Genomic DNA, 25178 nt, shown 5'->3' with positions numbered 1-25178 from the left:
GCACTGACTTAAGAAACTGACAAGATTCAAACACAGACTTTATAAACCAAGTATTCAGATATATCATATAACATAGGTATTTCTTAATCAATCTTTATTCTACAAATATTTATTTTGTGTCGTATACACCAGGCACTGTTCTAGGCACTAAGGATACAGAGATGAATCTGAAGTTCCTGAACTTACAGACCTTACATTCTAATAGTCAATAAATTAATGAATAATATATACTATGTTGTCAGGTAGCAGTATGTGCTAGGAAGACACAGTAAGAAGGATAAGGGGATAGAAATATGTACAGACTATTTTAGGTAGGGTGTTTAGGGAAGGCCTAAGCAGAAACCAAATTGAAAATCATAAATTCTATAGAATTTCAGGGAGGGTAAAAAGTAATCTGTGATGTGGGAGGGTATCAGAAGTTCCATCACAAAGGTGAGATTTCAGTGTATCTTTAAAGAAAAGTAAACAAACTGTGCAAATGAAGGCAAGAAAGCTGGAATGGGCATGGCATACCCAGCTATCAAAAAACTATACGAATCTATAAACTGTATTGGTCTAATTAAAGATTATCCAAATTGAAAGGCTTTAAACAAAGAGCTTAGTACTAGTACAGCACTGAACAAATAGTAAGGCCTCTACAAATATCTGTTTATGATATAATGATGATTCACTCTTTCAATCTGCCTTTGTATTCCAAGCATTGTTCTAAGCACTAGGGACGTAACAATGAACAATGAACATGGAGCCTACATTATCATGGGGGGTTGGGGAGAGAGGAGACAACACACAAATAAAAATATAATATTTTCAGTGGTAATAAGTTCTATAAGATACATAAAATGCAGGGTTAGAGAATGAGAGGGAGGAGATATGTGAGTTACTATAGACACAGGGTGGTCAGAGAAAGCCTCTAATTTCCCTTGAGCAGAACTGAAATAGAAGAGGAAGCAAGATTTACCAAGATCTGGCGGTGGGGGGGGGGGGGCGGGGGGAACATGCAAGGCAGCATGAAAAGTCAGTCAAGGCCCAGAGTTGAAAGTGTGAAAATAATGGGTCAAGACTGCAGTCTCTGGAATCACCTTCACCTAATGTGACCTGGAACAAGTTCCTTTTCCTCTCTGAACCTCATTTTGCTCATCTGTAAAATGAGGACAAGGCTGTCAAGAGGACTAGAGATGACTTAAATACAATGCATTGCATTTGGTAAGTATTCAATAATGATACTGATTACTATTCTAAAAAAATATTCCCCTAAACAGGAAGTTAACTGCAAAGGATCTTTTAGCAACAAACAAATCTAGCAGGACTTTTTTTATCTTTAAAACTTTAACTCTTCTATTTTTTTTAATACTGCCTCTAGTCTCTAAACACTCTCTTCTATTTGTGAAGAGAATAGGTTTGAGTTCCTGTTCAAAACATTCCTTTTTGCTTTCACACTGTTTGGCTAAATCATCATACTGAAACAGCAATATTTAACTGGTTTCATGAACTAAGGCAAATGACGTTAGGAAATTACTGCCATATAATTTATGCTATCCATATAAATTATTCTGCCTCATAAATCCAAAATTCAAAGTAACAAATGAAATTTGATTACAGTAACATTAAGTAGTCACTGATAATTTATAGACACTTTTGAGTTAGTCATTATTTTGAAGCACTTTTATTTTGGCCATTCATGCTCTTATTTCCAAAAAAAAAATTAGATACCAACAGAGATTTAATTTAATTTGTCTTTTTTAATAGTGTGAATTAGGCAATGTGGAATAATGGAAAGAGTGATTTACAGAGTTGAGACTTGCACTGAAGTCCTTCTTTTGTCAGCAGCTGGTCTGTATAATTCAAGGCGGCTCCCTAAACCTCTCCTGACCTCAAGATCATTCTATCAAATAGAGAAAATACCACCTGCCTATTTTACAAGATTGTTGTGAGGAATCAGATGACAGAGAAAAGCTTTCTGTAAACTATAAAACACTATACAAATGTCAGGAGTGGTTCCTCATAGGTATTCTTTACTTTGATACCACCCTTACCTAGAATTTTCCTAACCTCAACCATTTGCAAGATAAACGAGAGTCAAGAACAAGAAAAAATTCTTTCTTTTAGAATAGGGCTATCTTTAGATTTCAAAATACTTAATATTGTGTGGGTAAAATGAAAGTTACTAATTTAGTAAGCCTGGTTGTTTTCCTTTGGTAATCTTCCTAGGTTACAGCAGAAGCCCTCTGTAAAGATGGCTCTATACAATTCTGTAGCTCCTAAAGCAATAAAAATTATGCATGTTTGATGATGTCTTAATTAAACTATTATGAAAAATGCAAATAACTTTCAGAGCACTTAAGCTAATAAGGTGGGAAGTTTTTGGTTTGTTCCCCATCCCTGAGTAAATAATTCAAATAAAAGGCACTGAAAATTTAGAGTGTAAACTTAATATATCAAAAAATTCCTATATCCTGATGAAGGAATTATTAACACATTATGTCACAAGTTCAAAGTTGAAAGCATTTAAGGCAGCTATTTAGAATGGTTTCTGAAATCTAGCCACATTTAATGATACTATCCTGTCACCAAGGTTTCCTCTCCTTGTACCTCAAAGTACATCATAAACTAAGACATTCTCTCCCTTTTCCCATGCAGTTAGTGTTTTCTATATCTTCCTAACATTGTCCTAAGAAACCGCTTCTTAAGGCAATCATCTATCCCTTTTCTTCTAGGACCACAGACTCTTAAAGAACAGACAGATGGGTTAAGATAGCTATAGATGACAATATTTACCAAAACTTTCAAAAGATTTCATTATGAGAAATTGTAAGTTTTGCCTATTGAAATATATAATATGTTACAGCTCTCTGGAACACTAGGAATATAAAATACTAAATTCTGCATAGGCCTAAGTAAATACTCTAGAGTATCATAAGCTTTAAACCAGCACCAAAAATACAATTTTTCCTTACCACTGGTCCAAAATATAATTCCGAATTTTCAAATAGCGTTCTGGAGTTTTAGCTTGGCGTCCCTCAAAAAACTCAGGAATTGCTTGTTTTTCTTCCTCTTGAATGATATTTCTATCAATTTCTATTTCTTGTTCTGGTGGCTTAAGCTCTTCTTCCTCATGGCTCTCCTCCTCCATTTGGCAGGAAGAATGAAAAAGCAATTCATTATCACTCAAGTCTTTGTGAACTTCACAAGGCTCTGGAGAAGGTAACTGCCTAGCATCATCTATTATTCCATTTCCATCATGCTTATTACAGTTTTTCATCAGTTTTTTCCATTTCTGATCATATAATTCAACTGATTTTTGGTCACTCGTGGTGTGATTTTCAGTCCAAAATGTATTTCCTGAGCTTGAAAGTGTTTCCTTCTCACCTTGCTTTATATTCTGAAGATACTCCTTGGAAGATTTAGAAATGGGATCTTCCTGGCTGTCAGAAGCAATGAATTCTCCTTTACTGGTTTCATGACTTTTATTTTTAGAGATATCTAATAAGAGATCACTGCTAAGATTCTTTTGGGGAGCTTGAAAAGTCAACTCATCTGCCTCATCTGTGATGTCTACTTCTTCATCATCAGATAACTTTTCAATTTTTACAGCATTCCAGTTGGGATCAGCACGACCCCTTAAACCTGATGGTGTCCATGCCTTTGTGCCTTCAGCTTCATTTTTCATCTGAAAACCACTGCTGTTTTTCTGATTTGCTGTTTCCTTCTCTGGACCATCTGATTTTACCTTATTAAAAATCAAGATAAAACCTCCATAATATTAGCATTTTAAAATGTAATCACTGGCACAAAAAAATAGGATAGATACAAAATTATTAAACTGAGTACACGTCAATGGTATATTATACCTTTACTATTCTTTTCTTTGAAGGGTTTACAACTGCATTTTAAATGTAAAAGATCATCATTTCAAATTTCCATAAATATATCTGACTCATTCATGGTCTGGTGATTTTTATTAATCAAATAATCATGACTTACTATTCAATACTTAATTTTCAATATTAAGTTTAAAACAGGAATCTGGCTCAGATCAGCCATAAAGAATGAACCAAACAACCGTCATACAAGGTGTTCTCTAAGATATTTGTAAAGGCTTATTTCTCAGAATGTCTGATACCTCAGCTGATCATTTTTTATAATGCTAAAAAATCCTTTAGTTAAAGGAGTCTATCTCACATATCTTCACTTAGTAAATTAAAATCATCTTTTATTTAAATACAAAGACAATAGAAACAAACTGGTTTTTGCAGGTTCATTTAATGTAGCTCCAATATTATAGAACTTATAATTTAAGGCATGAAATTATCTATCATATCTGCTATTATAAACATAAATATCTTGTAATGCAATAAGGAAAAGAAAATAAATGTCAATGAGTATATATGATTTGAAATAAAACCTTTGTTACATATAGAGTTTTTGAAAAATCTTGTACGACTGATATACCCAAGGGATGACAGCTTCCAAAGAGAGATTATTTCTAGATCCTTTATCACAATAGACTCCCAGGATGTCATATTTGAGGTTAACTGGCTTACTATGTAGAGGAGAAGGAAAAGGTAGCAGGAGGGAAAAGGAGATTTGGACATTTAACAACCTTGCTATTTATTTGAAGTCTCCAGTTTTTAGCTTAAGAATTTAGATAAAATTTTGCATTATATTTCATTATATATTGTTTCTTTTAATATTAAAATGTACCCTTTCACCTCAAGCCTTTGAGTAAAACTGACACTACAAGATGCCCCGCACATTCTAGTCTGAGAAGCACAGGAGTAACAATAAATCAGGGGCTTCCCTGGTGGCAGTGGTTGAGAATCTGCCTGCCAATGCAGGGGACAAGGGTCCGAGCCCTGGTCTGGGAGGATCCCACATGCCGCGGAGCAACTAGGCCCGTGAGCCACAACTACTGAGCATGCGCGCCTGGAGCCTGTGCTCCGCAACAAGAGGCCGCGACAGTGAGAGGCCTGCGCACCGCGATGAAGAGTGGCCCCCGCTCGCCGCAACTGGAGAAAGCCCTCGCACAGAAACGAAGACCCAACACAGCCAAAAATAAATAAATAAATTTATTAAAAAAAAAAAAAAAGAATAACTAAATTAGGCTTATTCTGTTCCATAATACCTTAACCTTAGCAGGCTGTCTTGAAAATACTTTTGCTGATTAAAAGAGGTAGTAGATGACTGATTTACAATGAATCCATTCCATTACTTACTTCCTGTGCCCAAATGACACTAAGTTAGATAAATCTTGTATACAGGGTAAACCCCATTACAGCTGACCCTTGAACAACAAGAGGGTTAGGGGTGCCAACCGTCCACACAGTTGAAAATCTGCATATAACTTATAGTTGGCCCTCCGTATACGTGGTTCCTCACCATCTCCAGTTCTTCCACATCTGCAATTCCGCACCAGCAGATTGTGCAGTGCTACAGTATTTACTATTGAAAAAAATCCACATAGAAGTGGACCTGCTCAGTTCAAATACTATTTACATTAAAAGAAAATGTAGGGCTTCCCTGGTGGCGCAGTGGTTGAGAGTCCGCCTGCTGATGCAGGGGACACGGGTTCGTGCCCCGGTCTGGGAGGATCCCACATGCCGCGGAGTGGCTGGGCCTGTGAGCCATGGCCGCTGAGCCTGCATGTCCGGAGCCTGTGCTCCGCAACGGGAGAGGCCACAGCAGTGAGAGGCCCGCGTACCGCAAAAAAAAAAAAAAAAAAAAAATGTAAACAGTCAACCTTATCTATTTACATTAAAACACCAAATTTCACTTAAGGGCCAACCCTATTTACATTAAAACACCAAATTTCACTTAAGATACTTTCAAATTCTATATAATTATGTTTCGAGAACTCAAGCAGAACATATTAGAAAAATTCTAAGTATCAAAACTACATGGTTGAATATAGCACAAATTACTTGAAAGACTAAGGAACTAGACCATAACTACATTTCTGAACACTGCAATTTATTAAAGTTTTCAGACAATTCTTCATAATAATTGTACAAGTTTCATTGCTATTAAAAAGATTTCAGAATCATGTTAGCATTTTTGGCCCCTAAGTTCTAATCATTCTTAAAAGTTTAATGCAAATATTTGAAAAGAAATTTAAATTTCCAGGAAACAATGACTTCTAAGGTTTTCTCTTTGGAATATTATTTGCTTTATAGGATGTTTTTGAGCAATTAATATTTTGTCCTATTTAACTGCATGAAATTAAGTGGAGTAAAATAATAATGCCTATTTAATAGCAACACTCAATACATTCAATATATGCTTTGAGATTTTTGAAGACAAACATTTATAGGGTACTTTATGGGTATAAGTACTTTCACTATAAAAACTTTGAACATTAAGACTTTAATGCTTGAATTAAAGAAGTATTTCTGCTTATTAATTTTATTTATTTAAAATATTATCACTAGGGTATTTATATTCTGCTTACCTTATTTTTAAAGTACTGTCTGGCATAACTCTTCACTTGTAAAACACTGCGACTTCCAACTAGCTTTGCAATTTTGGTCCACCTTCGGCCAAATTTAGCCTATGTTATCAAAATGGAAAAGAAATAGCTTTTGATTAGCTTACTTAATATTCCAAACTACTGCCATATTAAAAAAAAAACAACCCTATCTTTATTTATTTTCTAAAGCACACAATGAAGCCTCACGTACAATACAGTTAAGTCAAAGCCCACATTCTTCTTTTCAAATCTTGACATCTGAAAACAGACCAAAATGATTTAGAAATTTTTTTTTTTATAGCTACCTAAATGAAGACCCATCACTTCTATGTATTCCTAACATTATGTATTAGTAGTGTACATTATGATGTTCCAAATTTAAGATAACTTAAAAAAAAGTGCCTAAAAGGGAGGCAGGTTATATTTTCCAATTGTAGAATCAACTGAATATGTTCTGACACTAATTTCAAAATATTTTTTTTTTTACCCAGATTCCATCTGTTACAGTAACTATTACATGTTCCATAGCAGATACTTTTACACTATACAGATATCACAGTAAACTGACTTACAAGAGTGAATCACAAATGAAGCGACCTGCAACCAACATCTCCCTACACCCCTCCACTGTCAAAGGCTGTATACCTACTTATACTGAAGCTGTGCAGGGAAAAACTGAGAACTTGAGGGAGCTCTGGTGTGTTCTGCAGTACAGACAGGAACGCATTATAATTTTAAAGCGAGACAGAATTTTTAGGTATCAAGCCTATCATCTGATACATAAATCTCCTTTACATTATCTACAACACAAGATATTCTCTACTTCTCAAAGTAGCTCAACAATCCTTTCTTAGAATTCTTAAAACTATTTAAAGAAAAAAAAAAAAAAACCCCACAACAATTCAGAGAAGCTGATTCCAGGGCCAGATTTACAGGTCAGACAGTCATGACTTACGGCAATAAATCATCTTCAAAGTTCTGACTTAAATGATAAACCTTAATTTATACACTTATTTCTGGTATTCATTAGAAAATCTGACATATGGACAATTTCTTAAAACTGAAAGTACTTCTGAGAAAATGATTACTAAGTATAAATTAATTATTTAAGATTGTTCTTAACTAATACCTAACTGAGATCAACTTACTGAAGATTTAGTTATCTGTATTGTGTGATGAAGGCAGATAGGTAACGTGGTAGCATGGATCACTTTTGGAAACAGGAAGGATTTGGATAAAGTTTGACTAGTTAGGATTGCAGGGGCTTGGACACTATGAAAATTGGAGAGGGGACACTAACAAGAGGAGCAAAGAAAACATTTACCAATTTAAAAAGAGAGCAAAGGGACAAGACAGAGAAGGAAAAATCTTTCATCATTCAGCACCACATAATTTCCTTCTCTCAAGCCTGACAGAATTCAGTCTATAAACAAATGATACTAATAGGTTAAAAAGCTGGGAATACAACCAATGGTTCCATGTATTTTTGTGGGAAAATATTCTAGGTTTAAAATATCTATGTATATAGATAGATAGGTAGATAAAGATATAGATATCTACATATGTACCTAAATAAATAGACACTTGCTTTTACAGGGACAAAGTATCTCTGGAAGGATATACAAGAACAGATGACAATGGTTACCTGAGGCAAAGAGAACTAAAGGTTGAGACAGGAGTCAGAGGGAGACTTAACACCCTACAACTTTACGTACCATTTGAATTTTGAACCATGCAGATACAGCCTTTATAACTACCACCAAAGTCAACAATAACCTAAAAATTCACAACCCGTGTGTGTGTATGGGTGTGTGTGTATGTTCTGATCTTTGGTAATGAACAAAACACCAAAGTTGTCAGCAATCTTAAATAAATGACTAGTTAATTAGATTATATAAATGATAATCATGCAACAGACTAAAATACCAATATAAAAAACATCAACAGTACAGGAGAAAAATCTCAGGAGATAAAACCCTCAAAATAGTTTATGTATTTATATAAAACATCACAGAACATAGATGTCATGGTGATGTTAACTACAAAAATACAAACACATTTTATTTCCCGTCATCTGCAGAAATATTAACAATGATGTTTCAATTTGCATTCATGAATCCTACATATTACATAAATATTCTATATATATAATATATAAATATATATAATTTCAAAATTAATTAGTACAATACTGGGTAACATGTAAGAAAAAGATATAATCTACTATTGACAGTTAAAAAAAATTCCTGCATGTTTTGCTAAGCTTCATTATATTACGGAGTTTTCTCATAATCAGAAACTTATGTACATATTTTTCCATTATGCAACTTGTGGACGTTTAAATAGATCTCAGTGAAACACTCATGCAAAAATAATGTTTCTGGTCTTTAATTACACCCACTAAAATATTTAGACTGTGTGCACAATGCCAAATATCTGAATTAAAAAAAAAACTCAGCTGATCACCCAGACGGTTCCAAATATACATGTTTTTTCCCTAGAGAAAAGATCAGGTAACCAAATAATTTTGCCTTTTAATCCAGGTAGTTGGTGTCACGTATGCAGATATAGTACAATTTCTTGGATTTTATTAATACAAAAAAGGGGTGAAAATCAATAATGATCCAAATCTATTTTAATATTTTATTTACTTAGGTATGAGTTAAAAGGAATTCACTTATATTATACTACAAACATCACTCTAACTACAGAAAAACTATGATCACTGTAATTAGAAAGAAATTTCCAGTCTCTATAAATTAATTTAACCTTATAATTCTATCAATATTTGCTTCTAGAATTACTTTACTATAAATTAAAAATTGCTCTATTTACCAGCCCTTGTTCAAACAGCTCTTTTTCTTCTATCGTCCACTTTACTGAGTAACTGGCTGGTTTTGTAGGAGAGTGTACCCTGAGGGGAAAAAGAGGAGTTGCAAAAAAAATTTCTGAAATGGAACATTCCATATTTATGCAGTCAAAGGTTATACATAGCCATGGGCTAAATTTAATACTTTGAGTCTAAGAATTAAAAAGAGAAGAAGAAGGCTGCAGTCTCCACCTGGGGGAACAGATTTGCCCTGTCTTGTATACTTCTCTAGCTCAGGATGATAGGAGCCCCCAAAAACATAATCCTTGGGTCTGAGTGAAGATAATACTAAAAGACATCAAAGGAAGTCAATGTGATAACAAATAGGCTTCCTCAGACTGGACACAAAGCAGCAGATGTTAATATATTTCCAAATCCAGAGTTTAAATTGGCTTGTCAACTGGCATGTCAGAGTTTAAATTGGCTCCAGAAATATCATCTCTCTTATTCTTCTATGTAAATCTATGTAAATATCAAGCCAGAAAACAGGTAAAAATACTATGACATAACATTTATTGCTTTTGAAATGCAGGACATTAAGAAATTAAAAAGTGATAAAACTCATTAATTTAATTCAAGGAAACCATTAATCTTTTCATTGACTTTATTTGGTTTCTGTTGTTTGTTCAGCAAAATGCAAAAGCCAAAGTCTGCTCAGGGCTCAAACTGTTGGTAATTGGAAATCTACCCTCTAAGGGATTATAAACATGGAAGTTTAGAAACACTAAATAACATCAAACTTTCTTCAATTGTAGGGAAAGGGTGTTTATAAAACAGTTAATGCTTAATCTCTCTAGATAATTTTTGAAAGCCACAAATTCAATTTAAATTTTTGTTTGAAACGACTGAAAACTAACTGACAGGGCAACAGGAATCAAGTCAATTCCTAACATATTAAAGGGCAGCTTTATAAAAATGTTCCCCACAAATCCCTAGAAAACCACCTTTTTGTAGGACCCTAAAAAAATTCCGACAAATAAATAACAATAATAAAATTATCTTGTGACATTCCAACATCTGTACAAGAAATTTTGACTTTATATTTTTGTATAACCCAAGGTCAAGAGGGCTTTTCTACAGGTCAGCTATAACTTTTTGCTTAATTTTTCCATAACTTTTAACTAATCAAAAAGATTTTAAAATATAAAACATAAGTACATACATGATTTTTGCTGGTTTCTGCAGACTGCACCACATGAAAAAAGAAAATAAGGAAGCTTGTGAAGAAGTTTTTAAAAATACAATTCAGACTTTTGAAAGTATTATAAATTGATTTTACCTCTTCATGTATTTTTTATCATCTTCCTTTTGATCAAGCCAGAATTTTCCTGGAAGTGACTTTTTGGATAAATAATACCTGTGTAATTATTAAGGAACTTTTAAAAAAATAATAAAGTCCTGTAATTTTTATGCAACTTAAAGCAGGCACTCACATACTTGTGAAAGTCACACTTGAATTCTAGCTAAACCAGGTCTGCAAAAATTATGACAAAAATGTTTATACCTCACAGGGTTGTTATATGGATTAAATATTACATGTGAAGTCACACATGACACAGTACCTGCACAAAATGTGTGCTACATAAAAGTTAGTTTCTCTTCCTTATTTAGTGGCTAAGAGAAGATATATCCTCAATGTTTTATTTAAATCTTTTTTCCTAAAACACATGGAGAATGTAACAGATGAATCTGATTGGTTGTCCAGGGTAATTTAGGAGTATTTGCTTTCATATTTCTGAAAGTAACAGAGAAGACTTTAGGGTTGCTCTCTATCCTAATAAAAATAACAAACGCTTGGGTCAAATTTACCAGAGTCTCCCTCTCAGACTTTTTAAACCTAGCCTATACTGCAATACTTTAGATTAGTCTGAGATATTCTTCACTTAACAAATATTGTATTTTGTGTACATGTATTGTGTACATGAGGCACTATGCTAGGTACCAGGTGCTGAGGACAAAGAGAGAAAACATTAACCCTGTCCTCCAAGAGCTCACATAGCTTTTATTCTCATTATTTTGTTTCCAAATCTGGAAATGAACGAGTGACTACTTAAATATTCATTAATCTAGAATGGCACTGTTCAACGTATTAGCCAATAGCCACATGCGTAGCTACTGAGTACGTGAAATGTGGTTAGTACAAACTGAGATGTACTGTAAGTATAAAATACACACTGGATTTCAAAGAGTATAAAACAAAGAATGCAAAACATCTCAATAATGTTTATATAGTGATTAAATGTTGAAACAATATTTTAAATATACTGGGTTAAATAAAATGTTATTACAATTATGTGGCTACTAGAAACTGTAAATGATATGTGACTTGCACTATTTTTCTACTGAAAAGCAATGATCTGGGCTATAACTGTAATGTTTGGGGAGAGTTAGAGAGTAAGAAAGCCTAGAAAGGGCTAACCTATGATAATTAAAGGTACAAAGACACCCCGAAAACAATGTAGCAATAAATGGTAATAAAAAGGATATTCTGGCTTAAAGAGGAGATAAAAATCCATGAAACACAGGTGAGTTGAAAATAAACCACTCACTACTATTATAGTAGTATTAATAACCTTTATTAATCAGAAATCTTTTTGTTCAATCCTTTCATTTTACATATAAAAAATGGAGTCCTAAAAAAGTTAAGTTGCAAATGTCACAAATAGATGAAAGAAATAAGGACAAGAAGCCAGTGGCTGAACTGTGAATAAGGACCTACAACTTCTGGTGCAAAAAATCTTCATTCTATAGTTTTATGCTTTTTACTTGGATTGCTCCCATTAACACCTGTAAATCGGTAGAGTAAGAAGTGAGAACTTTTACATATTTTAATTCTATGTCCTTGGACAAATTCACGTCTCATATAACTGAAAATGGAGGTTTAGACTGAATGATTTGGACTTCGACTAAAGATTCTAGCTGATTTAAAACACTCTACAGGGAATTCCCTGGCGGTCCAGGGGTTAGGACTCCATGCTTCCGCTGCAGGGGGCACAGGTTCGATCCCTGGTCAGGGAACTAAGATCCCACATGCTGCGTGGCGTGGCCAAAAAAAGTTAAAACATGAAACACTCTATAATTTCTACTCAATATTAAGATAGTATAAAGAGTTGGTTGACAACAGAAACTCAAAAATAGTGAGTCAGATCTCAGACTTAGTGGTAAAACAGAATAGGCAGGTAACACAGTTATAGGCGGGTACTAGCAGTTATATACTATCTAGTAACAGTGGTCTCTTCTGTAAGTTTTGCATTTATGGATTTTTAACCCTGAAATCTTTACTTTCCTCATAATCATTAAAGGATACTCTTCTTCCAACAACATTTTCTCAATGACAGCTCTGTTCTCTTCACTGATGGTGCTATCCAGAGTCCAAGGCTATTAAAAAAAGGAAGAATAAATTTCTTTATTTACTGCTTTTTGAAATTATCTTCTGTTTTGTTAAATAAAAATACACAATACAATGATTACAAATAATAAAGCTACCATTTACTGAGCACACAGACATATCTTTGATGCCCACAATAATGCTATGAGATAGGCATTACTTCTTCACAGATGCATCCATAAAGGCATTCACTGACATTTCAAGCAGGAGAGAAGAGACTTGAGCCTTGGATTCCAAGGCTCAGGCTCCTACCCATGATAAAGTAATGATGGCTATCCTGTATGAGGAACTTTTACGTATTAGGCATTTTGCTAGATACTTCACCTATTCCCAAAACTCACCACAATTCTTTATTTCCCTTAAGCCACAACCTCTCCTTAAATAATCATACTCTTTTTTAACTCTCAAAACTTAAATATTTTCAGGCCAGGTCTCTTCTCCAAGCTCTATTTAGACTGTTATAACTAACCACTCACTCAAAATTTCCACTTGGATTTCTAATAGGCTTCTTTTTTAAAAAAATAAATTTATTTAATTTTTTTATTTTTGGCTGTGTTGGGTCTTCATTGCGGTGTGTGGGCTTCTCACTGCAGTGGCTTCTCTTGTTGCAGAACACAGGCTCTAGGCTCATGGGCTTCAGTGATTGTGGCATGTGGGCTCAGCAGTTGTGGCTCGTGGGCTCTAGAGTGCAGGCTCAGTAGTTTGGGTGCATGGGCTTAGTTGCTCCGCAGCATGTGGGATCTTCCCAGACCAGGGCTCGAACCCGTGTCCCCTGCATTGGCAGGCGGATTCTTAACCACTGTGCCACCAGGGAAGCCCCTCTAATAGGTTTCTTAAACTTAACATATTCAAAATAAAACTCACCATAACATACATTCACCTGCTTCTCCCCCTGCCTTCCCAATTTTGTAAACAGTACTACTAGTCACCAAGCTATTCCAGCTAGAAACCCAGGAATCATCCTGGATTCTTTCCTTTTTCCTCAATCCCCGCACCCAATTTACCAAGCAGTTCCACCTCCAAAACATAATTCAAATCTGTCAACTTCTACCACAACCTTAGGCCAAGCCACCACCAAATCGTGCTTAGATTCCTACAAATGTTTCCTAACTAGTCTCTTTGATTCCCCTCATTTGCCTTTCCAACCTTGTCACAGCTGTCATCCCCTCCCCTTTCCCACTATATTCTAGACACTGGGTTTCAACCAGAGCCTTTGTGCTGCTATTCTTTCTGCCTAGAATATTTTTCATCAATTCTTCACATATCTATTGTTTTCAACTTAAATGTCACCTCCTCAGTTTCCCTCACCAACTTTATCTAAAGTAGATTCCCCACCCTGTAACTCTCAGTCAGCATCTTGCTTATGTCCTTCACGATCTATAATTAGTCTACTTGTTTACCACCTGACTTACCTTTAGAATATAAGCTCCTTGAGAGCAGGACCATGTCTGTCTTGATTACAGGTGTATCCCCCAAACTTGGCCTAGTGTCTGGCACATAGTATATACTTGATAAATAACTGTTAAATGAAGAAACGAAGCATGCAATGATCCCGATTTTTTAGATGAAGAAACTAAGGTTCACAAATCTGGTAAGTGGTAGAGCAATGATTCATACCTAAATCTAACTGGCTCCTAAGTTGATTCCTAAAAGGCCATTTTTTCAAAGTCAAAAGAAGAAAGAATAAATTCCTTCTATTTTTAAGGAGAAAGGTTTCAATATATTACCTCTGTGACTGCTGAGAACTAGCACCAAGTTTAAAAAAAAAAAAAAAAAGAGGTACTCTGGGTACTGAGTAATGGCTTAATGCACCTGATATTCCCATAAAATACTTACAATAAGACCATTCTCAGTTCTCCACGATGAGTCAAGATAGTGGTCTTGTAAAACAGATGCTGTATTTTCATCACTTCTGTAATAATTAAGAAAATGGGTATGAAAGTGAGATTATACCAGTTAATTAACATAATTTACAGAGCACAGTGACTGGGAGGTTTCAGATGTTAAGCAAATATTTAGTTCCTTTCCCCCCTTAACAGATTTAACATTGCAGATGCCTGCTCTACCTTTGGCCTGTGAAATATATAGTGGCTTTAAGCCACCCTATTTCAATTGCTAAATATCAGACTTCTCCTTCTCCCAATAAACAACTTCATGAGGGAAAAAATACCTCCAAACAGCAACTACAACATATTCTGTGGCTATGAACCAACACTTCAGATTTCTTTTGATGAATATGCATGTGTATACAGGAATTCAACTTTACAATTAATTCTTTTAGTTATATCTGAAGCATAGAAGCCACCCATCAACAGTACCACCCTCAAAATGAAGAAAAAGCCAGAACAGATAGAAGAACCAAAAGAAAATACTCAAAGGAGGACAGTACAGTGAAGAGATAAGAAATGTGATGCTTTAGTAACAACTCACATAAAAAAAAATTAACTTGGGTTACTTGGGGGCTTTTCTATGTTCATGGGGGATTAAACTTGAATTCTCACTCTTTTCACTAATTAGAAGTTTCTAAAGTCACCCTGTTCACTTCATATGGAAAAAGCCTGAACAGTTAAGTTTGAGGAGGCCCAATCTGTGATATAATTAAATTTAATATTTGCTTCTGTACGTTTTGAGGTTATAAAGTTTCCTAGTTACTGACTTTTCTCAGTCTAGTGTAAAGAGTTTGTACCTCTTAGACTGCAAAAACCTATCTACAGGTTTCTCTCCATCTGGCATATATGTAAGGTTTATTGTCTGTCTCACCCAATAAGAATGTTAGCTCCATGAGAGCAAGTACTTAGTTTGGATGACTGCTATATACCCAGGGCTTGGCATATAAAAGATAATCAATATTCGCTGAATGACTGAATGAACAAGATAGGTGGGGCATGGATCACACAGGTCTCAAGGAGTTAAGGAATAAAGATTTTATCATAAAGCTAATTGAGGACTGAAGGGAATAACATGATAAGATCTGGATGTAAGAAAAGACTGCTCTAACTTCAGAAAAGACTAGAAGGGGGTCAAAGAGACAAGAAGTGGTTAAGACGGAGTGATTATATAGATACTAGAGAGAGGTGACAGTAATTCAGACCTAAAGAACAAACTGTGAACAGGAAGAAGTGATCACATTTGAGAGGATACTCAGAATCAACAGACTCTGATAGACGGAGAGAGGTAAGGAAAAGGGATAAAATCTAGGTCTGTGCCTTGCATGACTAGGTGGATGGTGCCACTCATCGAACTGGGGAACTTGGAGAGGCAGGTTGGGTAAGGAAAGTTTCTATAAAGTGAAGCTGAGGTGCTTGTGGCAAGTCCAAGGGCAAAAAGATTCAGAGAATTGGATAAATGGATGTGAAGCTCAGGAAAGAGATTTGGGAAACATCAGCATGTATTGGGTGGAACTTAAGAAACTGTTGTTTTTGTAAGTCAAAAATGGTGGAACGTTGGGAAAATTTCATATGGTCCAACTTAACAGAAATTTAAGTCTTGAGAGATGGGACTGTGTGGTTAGTGAGAAGTCTTACGACAAAAATCCCTTGGAACATTATGATTTAAAGAATAAGCAGAAGAAATGGAGGATGACAAAGAAGGGAAACCAAAACATTTCAACGTCATCTTCTAACTTTGGTAACCAGCACTTAGCAAGGACTTAAAAGTGTTTTCACTTAATCCTCAAGGGTTCCACAGATGTTATAATCAGCTGTAACTACACAATTCAGAGGGGCAACTAAGTGTTCGCTCACACCAAATGCCATATGATCAGAGCCCCCAACACCAAGGAGCAACTTTCACCAGAATATAATGTTAATGATGCTCTGTGGAATTGTGTAAGGCAATGGCTCTGACCATCAGGAACCAGTAATCTGTTATTGGTTGCCTGAGACTAATATGATTACAGGTGCCACCAGCAGACTTAAGGCTCAGCAGAATAATGAGAAAGGAAAGAAAAAGGAAAAAGAGAAATAAAACACGATCAGAAAAATAAAGAAGAACCCATGGAAAGGGGTAAAGCCAATGCTCTCAGATGATCGGGTAAAGCCAACGCTCTCAGATGATCTTTAGTGTTTCCAAGGCCAGCTCACTTCTCTCTGGACTGCAGATAAGAATCCCTCCCATTTATTTCACACACTTATTGTGAAAAGTAAATCAAATCATGCATGTAACAGCACTTGATCAAGATTATCTTGATCTACGCAAATGTGAACAATGATTGTTATTAAAGGCTTCCCATTCGTTTGTACAGACTCAGGCTGCTTCGCCTGAAGATTTGAGAGAGAATGACTAAATGAACTTTAAACCCACTATCTTGGTGCCTCATGAGCAGGGTTAGTACTCTTCTCCACAATTTACAGAGGCGCTATTATCAGGTTGGACCATGTGAAATTGCTATTTTATAGGTCAAAAATGGTCTAAGATTGGCAGTTTTACATGGTTCAACCTAGAGACTGCTAATGAAGTTGTCCATAGTTACAAGCAACATAGATGGCTGAGTTTAGAATTGAGGTCTTCTGATTCCTGACCAGTCTAGGCCTCTTCCATTACTAAAAGAAGATTCTGAAAGCACATTTTTAAAATGGCATGTATCAACTTCTCTCTCTGCAAGCGAGGAGTCAAACAGCTAGATGTCTCAAGCTGGAGGATGCTGTTTAAAATCACACTGGCCTGCTCTGCAGGAACTGGTAAATAAATTATGACCCCCTCACTGGGTCCTCAAAATACTATCCCTGATGGGATGGTAAAGAACACAACATTTACAGAGCCCCTACCTTGTGCTAGAGCACATCCCATAATTATTTCATTTTATCTTCACAATAACCGTATGAGGTACATAACATGATTGTCAGCTAACACATGAGGTGAGGCCCAAGGTCACACTGCTAGTAACTGGCAGGGTCAACCCAGAGCTGTCCAACTCTGAAGTCCAGCCCCTTTCCTTCAAGTCACGCTGCTTCTCGGGAAGTTTTTCATAACTATCCCTACATGGAAAAGGTAACCGGTGGCCGGTAGGGATAAAACGACACGCCCAAGGTCACACGGCCTGCAAGCGATGGAACAAGACTCCTAAGCTCGGGTACTGTCCAGGGGCCGCCCTTGTTCTAGTTATGGTTGGGCGGTGGCAGTAATGGAAGAAGGAATCTAATTGCTGAAGAGTGGACAACGTGCTAGGCGCGGCCGGCGCCCTCACGGCATGCCGGTAAAAGGTTAAAGGGCCGTCGGTCACTAGCCTCCGGTACCCGCACCCTGGGCTCAGGAGGAGCCCGCAAGCGGGATGGGCGAGGCGTCTCCCTCGCCGCTAGGAGACCCTGGCCCAGCGGATGGTCTTCCGCTCCCCTGGCCCCTGCCGGAACCGCGGCCTTTCTAGAATACCCTCCTCACATCTGCGCCCCTCCTCGTCTCTGCAAGACCCAGTCTCTACGCCTCACCCAGACTGTGCCGCCGCTGGCACCACGTCCCCTTCGATATCTACATCCGCCTCTTCAGCCGCCATGATGGAACCTGACCCCGGCCGTCTTCTCGAGAGATCCCGCGAGAGGTGGAGGGCCTGAAGGCGGGGTCCTATGCGTCACGGGGCGGAGTCGAAGCCTCGGCCAGCCCTTCCCATGCTCAGCGGGGCTTTCAGTGAAGCGGGGCTTTCAGTGAAAAAGATGCTGCGGAACCGTGTGGCTTGGTCCTTTTGACTTTTGTTGACTTGTAAAGACCTTGGCAAGTAACCCAGGCTTGGGTTTTGAAGAGACCGTGCTCTTGCATAAATTCTTTGGCGCCTCACTTCTCTAATTTGTAAAACGGGGATAATAGTAAATATCTAGTGTGCTGAAAAGATCAAGTCAGACCTACTTTGAACTGTGAAGGTGGCAACAGTGACCCTTACCTGCTGGTTTTCTTTCTTTCTTTCTTTCCTTCTTCCTTCCTTCCTTCCTTCCTTTCTTTCTTTCTTTCCTTCTTCCTTCCTTCCTTTCCTTTTTTTTCTTTTAAGAGAAGGATTATTCAGCACTTACTGAAGTGTTGAACAACATCTTTTAAAATTCAAAAGAACATTTAAGAATGTAACTTACGATTGCATATTTTATTTCATAGAGATCTTTACAATTAATTTAAAAATCACTCTCATGACCATTGATCTTCACAATAACCCACTGAGGTAAGCAGGACTAGTGTCCGTCACACATTACAGATGAGGAAACTGAGGCTCAGAAAGCTGAACTGACTAACATAAAGGATAGACAGCTAGTCAAAGACAGAACTGGGACCAGAATCTAGGCCTTTTGACTCTTTATGAGTACTCACCCTCTACAGATCATGTTGTTAGGAACTATGAAAGACAAACACCATTTCTCTCAGAGAATTTATGGCTCCTCAAGAAATTAGATATTGGCCTATGTATTCTTCTACCTTACCATCTATCACTCATATTATTGTAGATGTTCATTCACTTGCTTCCACCGTTGGATGGTGAATTCATTAAGGACAAAGACTGTATCTGCTAGTCTTTGCACTAGTTCATATACTACCAACATTCAACATGGTGTCTGACCCACATAAGGTGTGCAATAAATATTGAACTGATGAATGAACCAATCAGCTAATGGAATGAGTTCACTTCCCGCACTGTTGTGAGTTTGTCCCATCTCACCTTTGTGCTCAAGCCATAAGATGAGCTGTACTATGAATGTGATGGCAGAAGATGGAGAGAAAGTTTTGTAAAAAGGGAGATCCAGTGCTCAGAAACTGAATAATTCTCCATCCTTAGGTCACCCTGAGGGTGCTTTTCCTGTTGCCAAAGGGCTTTTCCAATGACCAGTCCCAGTGGTAACTGGCATGCCTGTAACAGAGTAGGCATTCTAAGATATTTGTTGGATGTAATTTACAGCAAGTTTAGATAGATGGATATAACCAGATAGTCAAAAGAAGATAGATGCTTTTCATTGATCTTTACATAGCAGGCAAGATGGGAAGCCTGGTCGTACTGTTTGGATACACATGATATCAAATGCCTTCTAGACCATGACACAGAATACTGTGTGAAGAGCATCTCCTGCAACACAGAACTGAAGGCTTTCTGGCCCAGTACCAGGCATCAGTAGGCATTAAAATATATGTGGAAGGAAGGAAAGGAAGTCCTGCACAGAATTCAGATATGTCCCAAGGCCTTTGATATAAAGGCCTCCCTAAACAGAAGGACTAGTGTGAAGCCTCTCCAAACATACCCCACACTATGCTCTTGGTTTGCTGGCTTTATGTGAAACAGGCTCCGTAAGGGTCTAGCCCAACCCCACCTGCAAGGATACAGCTATAACCCCACAGTCGGGTGGACTCCTGAGGCCTGGTCTACTATTTACAATTCCTTGTTCTAGAGGTCTGCAACTCTGTGACTTGTTTAAAGACCTATTTTCTCACCCATTTTCTGAAGAATTCAGAGTTCAGAATTCACAAATATTTGTATTCCTACTGTACTCAGTACTAGGGAAATGACATTGAATGAGATGCACTCAGTCTCTGCTCTCATAAAATCTATCAAACATGCAATTTCAAGAGGATGTAATAAGGTCTATGATGGAGGAGTTACAGGCTGCTGTGGGATCACGGGGGGTGGTGGGCACTTATCCCAGAATAAATACTCTCCTATACCACATTTTTGAGGATGATATTCATCAGTTAAAATTTGAGAGTAATGCTCTAGACTCTGGGGACTATGAAATAGAAGACGCTGTCCCTAACTTGGAGAAAAAAACCAATGGAAAAAGATTAGAAGAAATAGTGTCTGATCCTCACACAGAGCTTAAAGACAAGATCTGAAGGGCTCAAACTGTTTCCAGGTAAACTTAACTACATTTCCCCTCCCGCACCAAAAAGCTCAAAAGTACTTATAAGAATACAAGAATAGGTAAGCCAGACAGAGAAAGAAAAATATCGTATGATATTGCTTATATTTAGAATCTAAAAAAAGAAGAAAAAGATACAAACTTATTTACAAAACAGAAAAAGACTCAAAGACATAGAAAACAAACTTATGGCTACCAAAGGAGAAAGGGTGGTGGGAGGGATAAATCAGGAGTTTGGGATTAACGTATACACACTACTATATATCAAATAGATAGCCAACAAAGATCTACTGTATAGCACAGGGAACTATACTCAATATTTTGTAATAACCTGTAAGGGAAAAGAATCTGAAAAAGATTATATATACATATGTATAATTATATGTATATGTCACTGTGTTGTACACCTGAAACTAACACGACGTTGTAAATCAACTATACTTCAATAAATTTTTTTTAAATACAGAAATACCCAGCACCCAATAAATTTCAAAATGTCTGGCATCCAATTATGAGGCATGCAAAGAAGTAGGAAAATATGACCCATAATCAGAGAAAAAATCAATCAATTGAAACCCACCCAGTACTGTCACAGTTATTAGAATTAGCACACTAAGGCATTAAAATAGTTGTTATAACTGTATTCTATATGTCTGCATGTTAAAAAAGTTAAGTAGAGATGTGGAAAATATAAAAATAATGAAACTGAACTTCCAGAGATGAAAATTACAATGCCTGAGACAAACAATACACTGGGTGGGATTAATGGTAAATTAGACATTGCAAAATAAAGGATTAGTGGACTTGAGCACATAATCAAAGAACTATCCCTTTCATTTTAGAGGTGAGGAAACCAAGATTCAGATAGAGTTACATAGCTGAGTACCAGAGCTGGGATTCCAACTCGAGTCTTTCTCACTCTACACTTACTCTGTTATATTTTCATTTACAACAGAAAGAATAGGGTATTTTGCAATACTATGTGAGATATTTTCACATTTGGTTTAAGAATAAATCACAGTCAGGCATCTCTGATTTCTTTGAGGTGCTTAGGTCTAGAAATGAGTAGAAAGTGTATTCTGGAAAACTGTCTTGGGTTTCAGATTTTCTGTCCCCCATTAATACACTCTATTTGATCCTAAAGTAGAATTAGCAGGAGGTGGCATACCTGTAAATCCTCCTGAATGCTGTTAGAGGAACATTCAGTCAATTAATTGTCTGTCTCATATCTCAGCTACATTGTGTTTGAATCCTTTGGAGAGCTCATTTCCCTTTTCTCCATTTCTGGTGAAAAAAGATCACTGCATTTTTATTGAAAAAGCAAAGTATAATGGCAATATTATTCCATAAAAGCCGGCATGTTAATATTCATTCTAATTAGCTCAGATTTGTAACGTGCTTTAAAAGTGGGAAGTGTCATACAACTGCTCACTAATGTTGTTATTACATTATGATCCAAACTGTCAGCTAAATGATTGCCAGAGATTCAAAAGAGTTCCCATTTTAAAAATAAAATGGCCAGTTAGTGGGGAGGAAAACCACTTTATCTAAATAGAGGTGAGATAACAGATGAATGCAGACATAGAATTATAGGCTACACTTGGCAAGCATTGGATATGAATTGAATTGTTCCAGGAAAGCAAGCTGCATTTTATTTTATTTTCCCTCCCCAATTCCCTGAAATCACATAAGGTAGCTACTGAAAAAGCTGTTCTCAATATGTTGTAAGGAAAGTGTGCCAATGCACTTCTTACATTTTAATTACAGTAATGTTACATTCATCTGACGTTATTCGGAAGGAGAAGAAAAGATGCCAACATTAATGAGCTCCTACTATGTGCCATGCATTTTACATACATTATTTCCTTACAGCCCTTTGAGGCAAGGAATTGTTATTTCCATTTACAGATGTGGTAACTAAGGTTCAGACTAGTTAAGCAATTTACCCAAGGAAATGTAGCTTATCATCTTTTCATTACATCATGCTATCTCAGGTTGGGTACTAATAGCATCATTCAGAATTGCATCTTTTCTTCTCAGCAGCCCCCGGTGGAAGGATTATTCCTCTTTCTCAATAGCTCCAGGAGGATGAGCGGGGCTGGCCAGGCTTGGGTTTCATGCCATCCCAGAAGCCAGGTGGACTCAGTTCCACCAGCACCACATGGAATAAGAGGAATGGTGGCTCCCCAAACAAAATAAGGGTACCATTTCCAGAGAGAGGAGGAATGGGTGCTGGGTAGGTAAGACAGCAGATGCCCACTGTACAGTTTCATGTTGCACGTCCCCTCTGTTCCCCCAAGCCTTGGATACAATCTGTGAACCACTACAGGCTCATGTTAACATTGTTATCAGGCAAATTATTCAGCCTCTCCAGTCTCCTGCTTCTTCATGTGTAAAATGACCTATGAAATAATCTCTTCTGGGCTAAAATTCTTTGATCCTGCTCTTATTCAACTCACAGACATTTATTGAACATTGTTATGGGCAAAACAGGGGGATGGGAACGTCGAAGTGTGCATGCGTTTATATATAGTTCTCTGGACCACAAACAAAATATGCCCCCTGCTTTTTTTTTTTTTTTTTTTTTGCGGTATGCAGGCCTCTCACTGCTGCGGCCTCTCCCGTTGCGGAGCAACAGGCTCCGGACGCACAGGCTCAGCGGCCATGGCTCACGGGCCCAGCTGCTCCGCGGACCCCGGACCGGGGTACGAACCCGTGTCCCCTGCATCGACAGGCGGACTCTCAACCACTGCGGCACCAGGGAAGCCCTGCCTTCTACTTTAAATCTGCATCTCTTCCCCCATTCCCAGCCCATCCACATTCTCAAGGGCACTCTGCCTCTCTCCATCCCTCCCCTCTCCCTCCCTCCCTCTCTCCCTCCTTCCCTCCCTTTGAAAGGGCTGGTCCTGACTGAACTCTGGTCTTCTTTTGCCCTTTTGAAACTCTGGCTCAGAGTTTCCAAATCCGATTTTTCTTTTAAGACCAGCCAGAAATCAAGATTAATTTGTGAAAACCAATTCAAGTTTTTTAAAAATGCTGTTGAACCAAACAAACACTTATGTGGGCTCTATCTGACCTGCGGTTTGTGACTGGTGTCCTAGATCCTTCTCTCATACAAAATGTAATGCTTCAGTGTTTTTGTTTTTGTTTTTGTTTTCACATATGCTTGTCCTGCTATTAAAGACTTCTTAAGGGCAGGGAAAATGCTTCTGTTCTTCATCTTACCCATGACATCTAGCACAATGCCTGGTACACAGTATGCACTTAATAATTGTTGAATGGATGAGCGAATCAAGTGGAAAGAATAAGGCCAGAGTTTTGTTTTAATTGAAAACAAAAAAAAACTTACTTTATAAACACATAATCAATGAATATTTTAAATGAGAAATATATATGGCAATTGAATTATGATCCTGACCAAAAATACACAACCCAATAGACAAGGGGAAAATTATAAACCTAAATAGATTCCCAAAGTCCCTTTCCATTACTGAGGGAGAGACACATGAAGTTCTACTGCCTGACTATTTATTTAGAGTCTATACTTTCGGGCGGAACCAAGGGGAGGCAGAAATTAAATAATTAAATTGAGGGAAATAGTTCACTGTGTATTGATCCTAAAGGACTCTTTAAGATCAACACCTGTGCTGACTCTCATTTCTATAACTCACATGTGATAGAATCCTTGTGCACAAAATCCAGTCCAGTGTCCTTCACTTCATCATCTTGGTAGCTCCATTTCCATGTGAAAAGTCAGCTTTAGTGTTATCTCCTCACTTAACATCTTCCTGACCAGCCACATACAAACCGCCCCCTCTTCCATGAGCCTAAAGCTATAGTGCATGCTGTGTCAGGGTGCCAACACTCCAGCATGTAATTGTGACCCTGCCCATGTCCACACTAGCCTGGGGCCTTTTTTGAGGACGGGGACCATGTATAGGTTATCCATGCCTAGCACTTAGTGGGTGCTCAGTCAATGTTTGGAGAATTGCATCAATGACATGTCCTCTATATTAGGAAGCATATTATCTCCAGAGCTCCAAGGTATTCAGTTCAATCCAGTAAGTGTTTATTGAGCACCTATTATGTTCCTGACACTGTTCTGAATGCTTGGGATATGCCAATGAATAATAAAGACAAAGTCCCCTACCTTGGTGGAACTCGCATCCTAGCAGAGGGGAAAAGAAAATAAACAATGAGCATATATTAATTAATTGTATATTTGTTAGAAGTGTTTGAGTGCTAAGGAAAAAGAAAAAAAGTAAAACAGGATAAGGGGCCCAAGAGTTCAGAGTGGTGGAGGCCTGCAGGATTAAAGAGGGGGCTCAGGGTAGGTGCTATTGGAAAGGTGGCATTTGAGCAGTCTTGCAAAGCTGAGGGAGTTGCCCATCTGATGTCAGCAGAAAGGGTTCAGGTGGGAGAAGCAGCCAGTGCAAAAGACTCCAGGTGGGAGTGTACCTAGTGGAGGCCAGTGTGAAGGAAAGTGAGCAAAGAGAAGAGCATTTGGAGAAGAAGTCAGACTTGTGATAGGACCACATTTTGTAGAGCTTTAGGTGTCATTATAAGGACATTAGTTCTCACACTTAGTGAATCTGGGAGTTATTGCAGGGATCTAGAGAGATTAAAGACAGATTTTAG

The 25178-nt window shown here is 37.4% G+C and overlaps 1 protein-coding gene and 1 long non-coding RNA gene across 2 annotated transcripts in view; one reads left to right on the top strand and one right to left on the bottom strand.

Moving 5' to 3' along the window:
- Window positions 1-18235, bottom strand: part of MYSM1 (Myb like, SWIRM and MPN domains 1) — a 40695-nt gene extending 22460 nt beyond the window's left edge. The window contains exons 1-8 of the mRNA XM_030870305.2: window positions 18144-18235; window positions 14557-14632; window positions 12640-12710; window positions 10612-10689; window positions 10495-10518; window positions 9299-9377; window positions 6446-6544; window positions 2955-3727 (exon numbers count right to left, since the gene is read on the bottom strand). Of these exons, the coding sequence (XP_030726165.2) occupies window positions 2955-3727; window positions 6446-6544; window positions 9299-9377; window positions 10495-10518; window positions 10612-10689; window positions 12640-12710; window positions 14557-14632; window positions 18144-18208 (1265 nt within the window). The 5' untranslated portion in view covers window positions 18209-18235. The remainder of the gene's footprint in view (window positions 1-2954; window positions 3728-6445; window positions 6545-9298; window positions 9378-10494; window positions 10519-10611; window positions 10690-12639; window positions 12711-14556; window positions 14633-18143) is intronic.
- LOC132597836 (uncharacterized) lies at window positions 1057-3930 on the top strand. The gene is made up of 3 exons (XR_009565204.1): window positions 1057-1203; window positions 3138-3201; window positions 3592-3930. It is a non-coding gene; the product is annotated as an uncharacterized lncRNA (long non-coding RNA).
- Window positions 18236-25178: the final 6943 nt, after the last annotated feature.

The sequence above is a fragment of the Globicephala melas genome, chromosome 1, assembly GCF_963455315.2.
Source record: "Globicephala melas chromosome 1, mGloMel1.2, whole genome shotgun sequence".
Taxonomy (NCBI): Eukaryota; Metazoa; Chordata; class Mammalia; order Artiodactyla; family Delphinidae; genus Globicephala; species Globicephala melas.
Note: the sequence above shows the minus strand (reverse complement) of the source record. Positions and strands in the feature narration are given on the sequence as shown.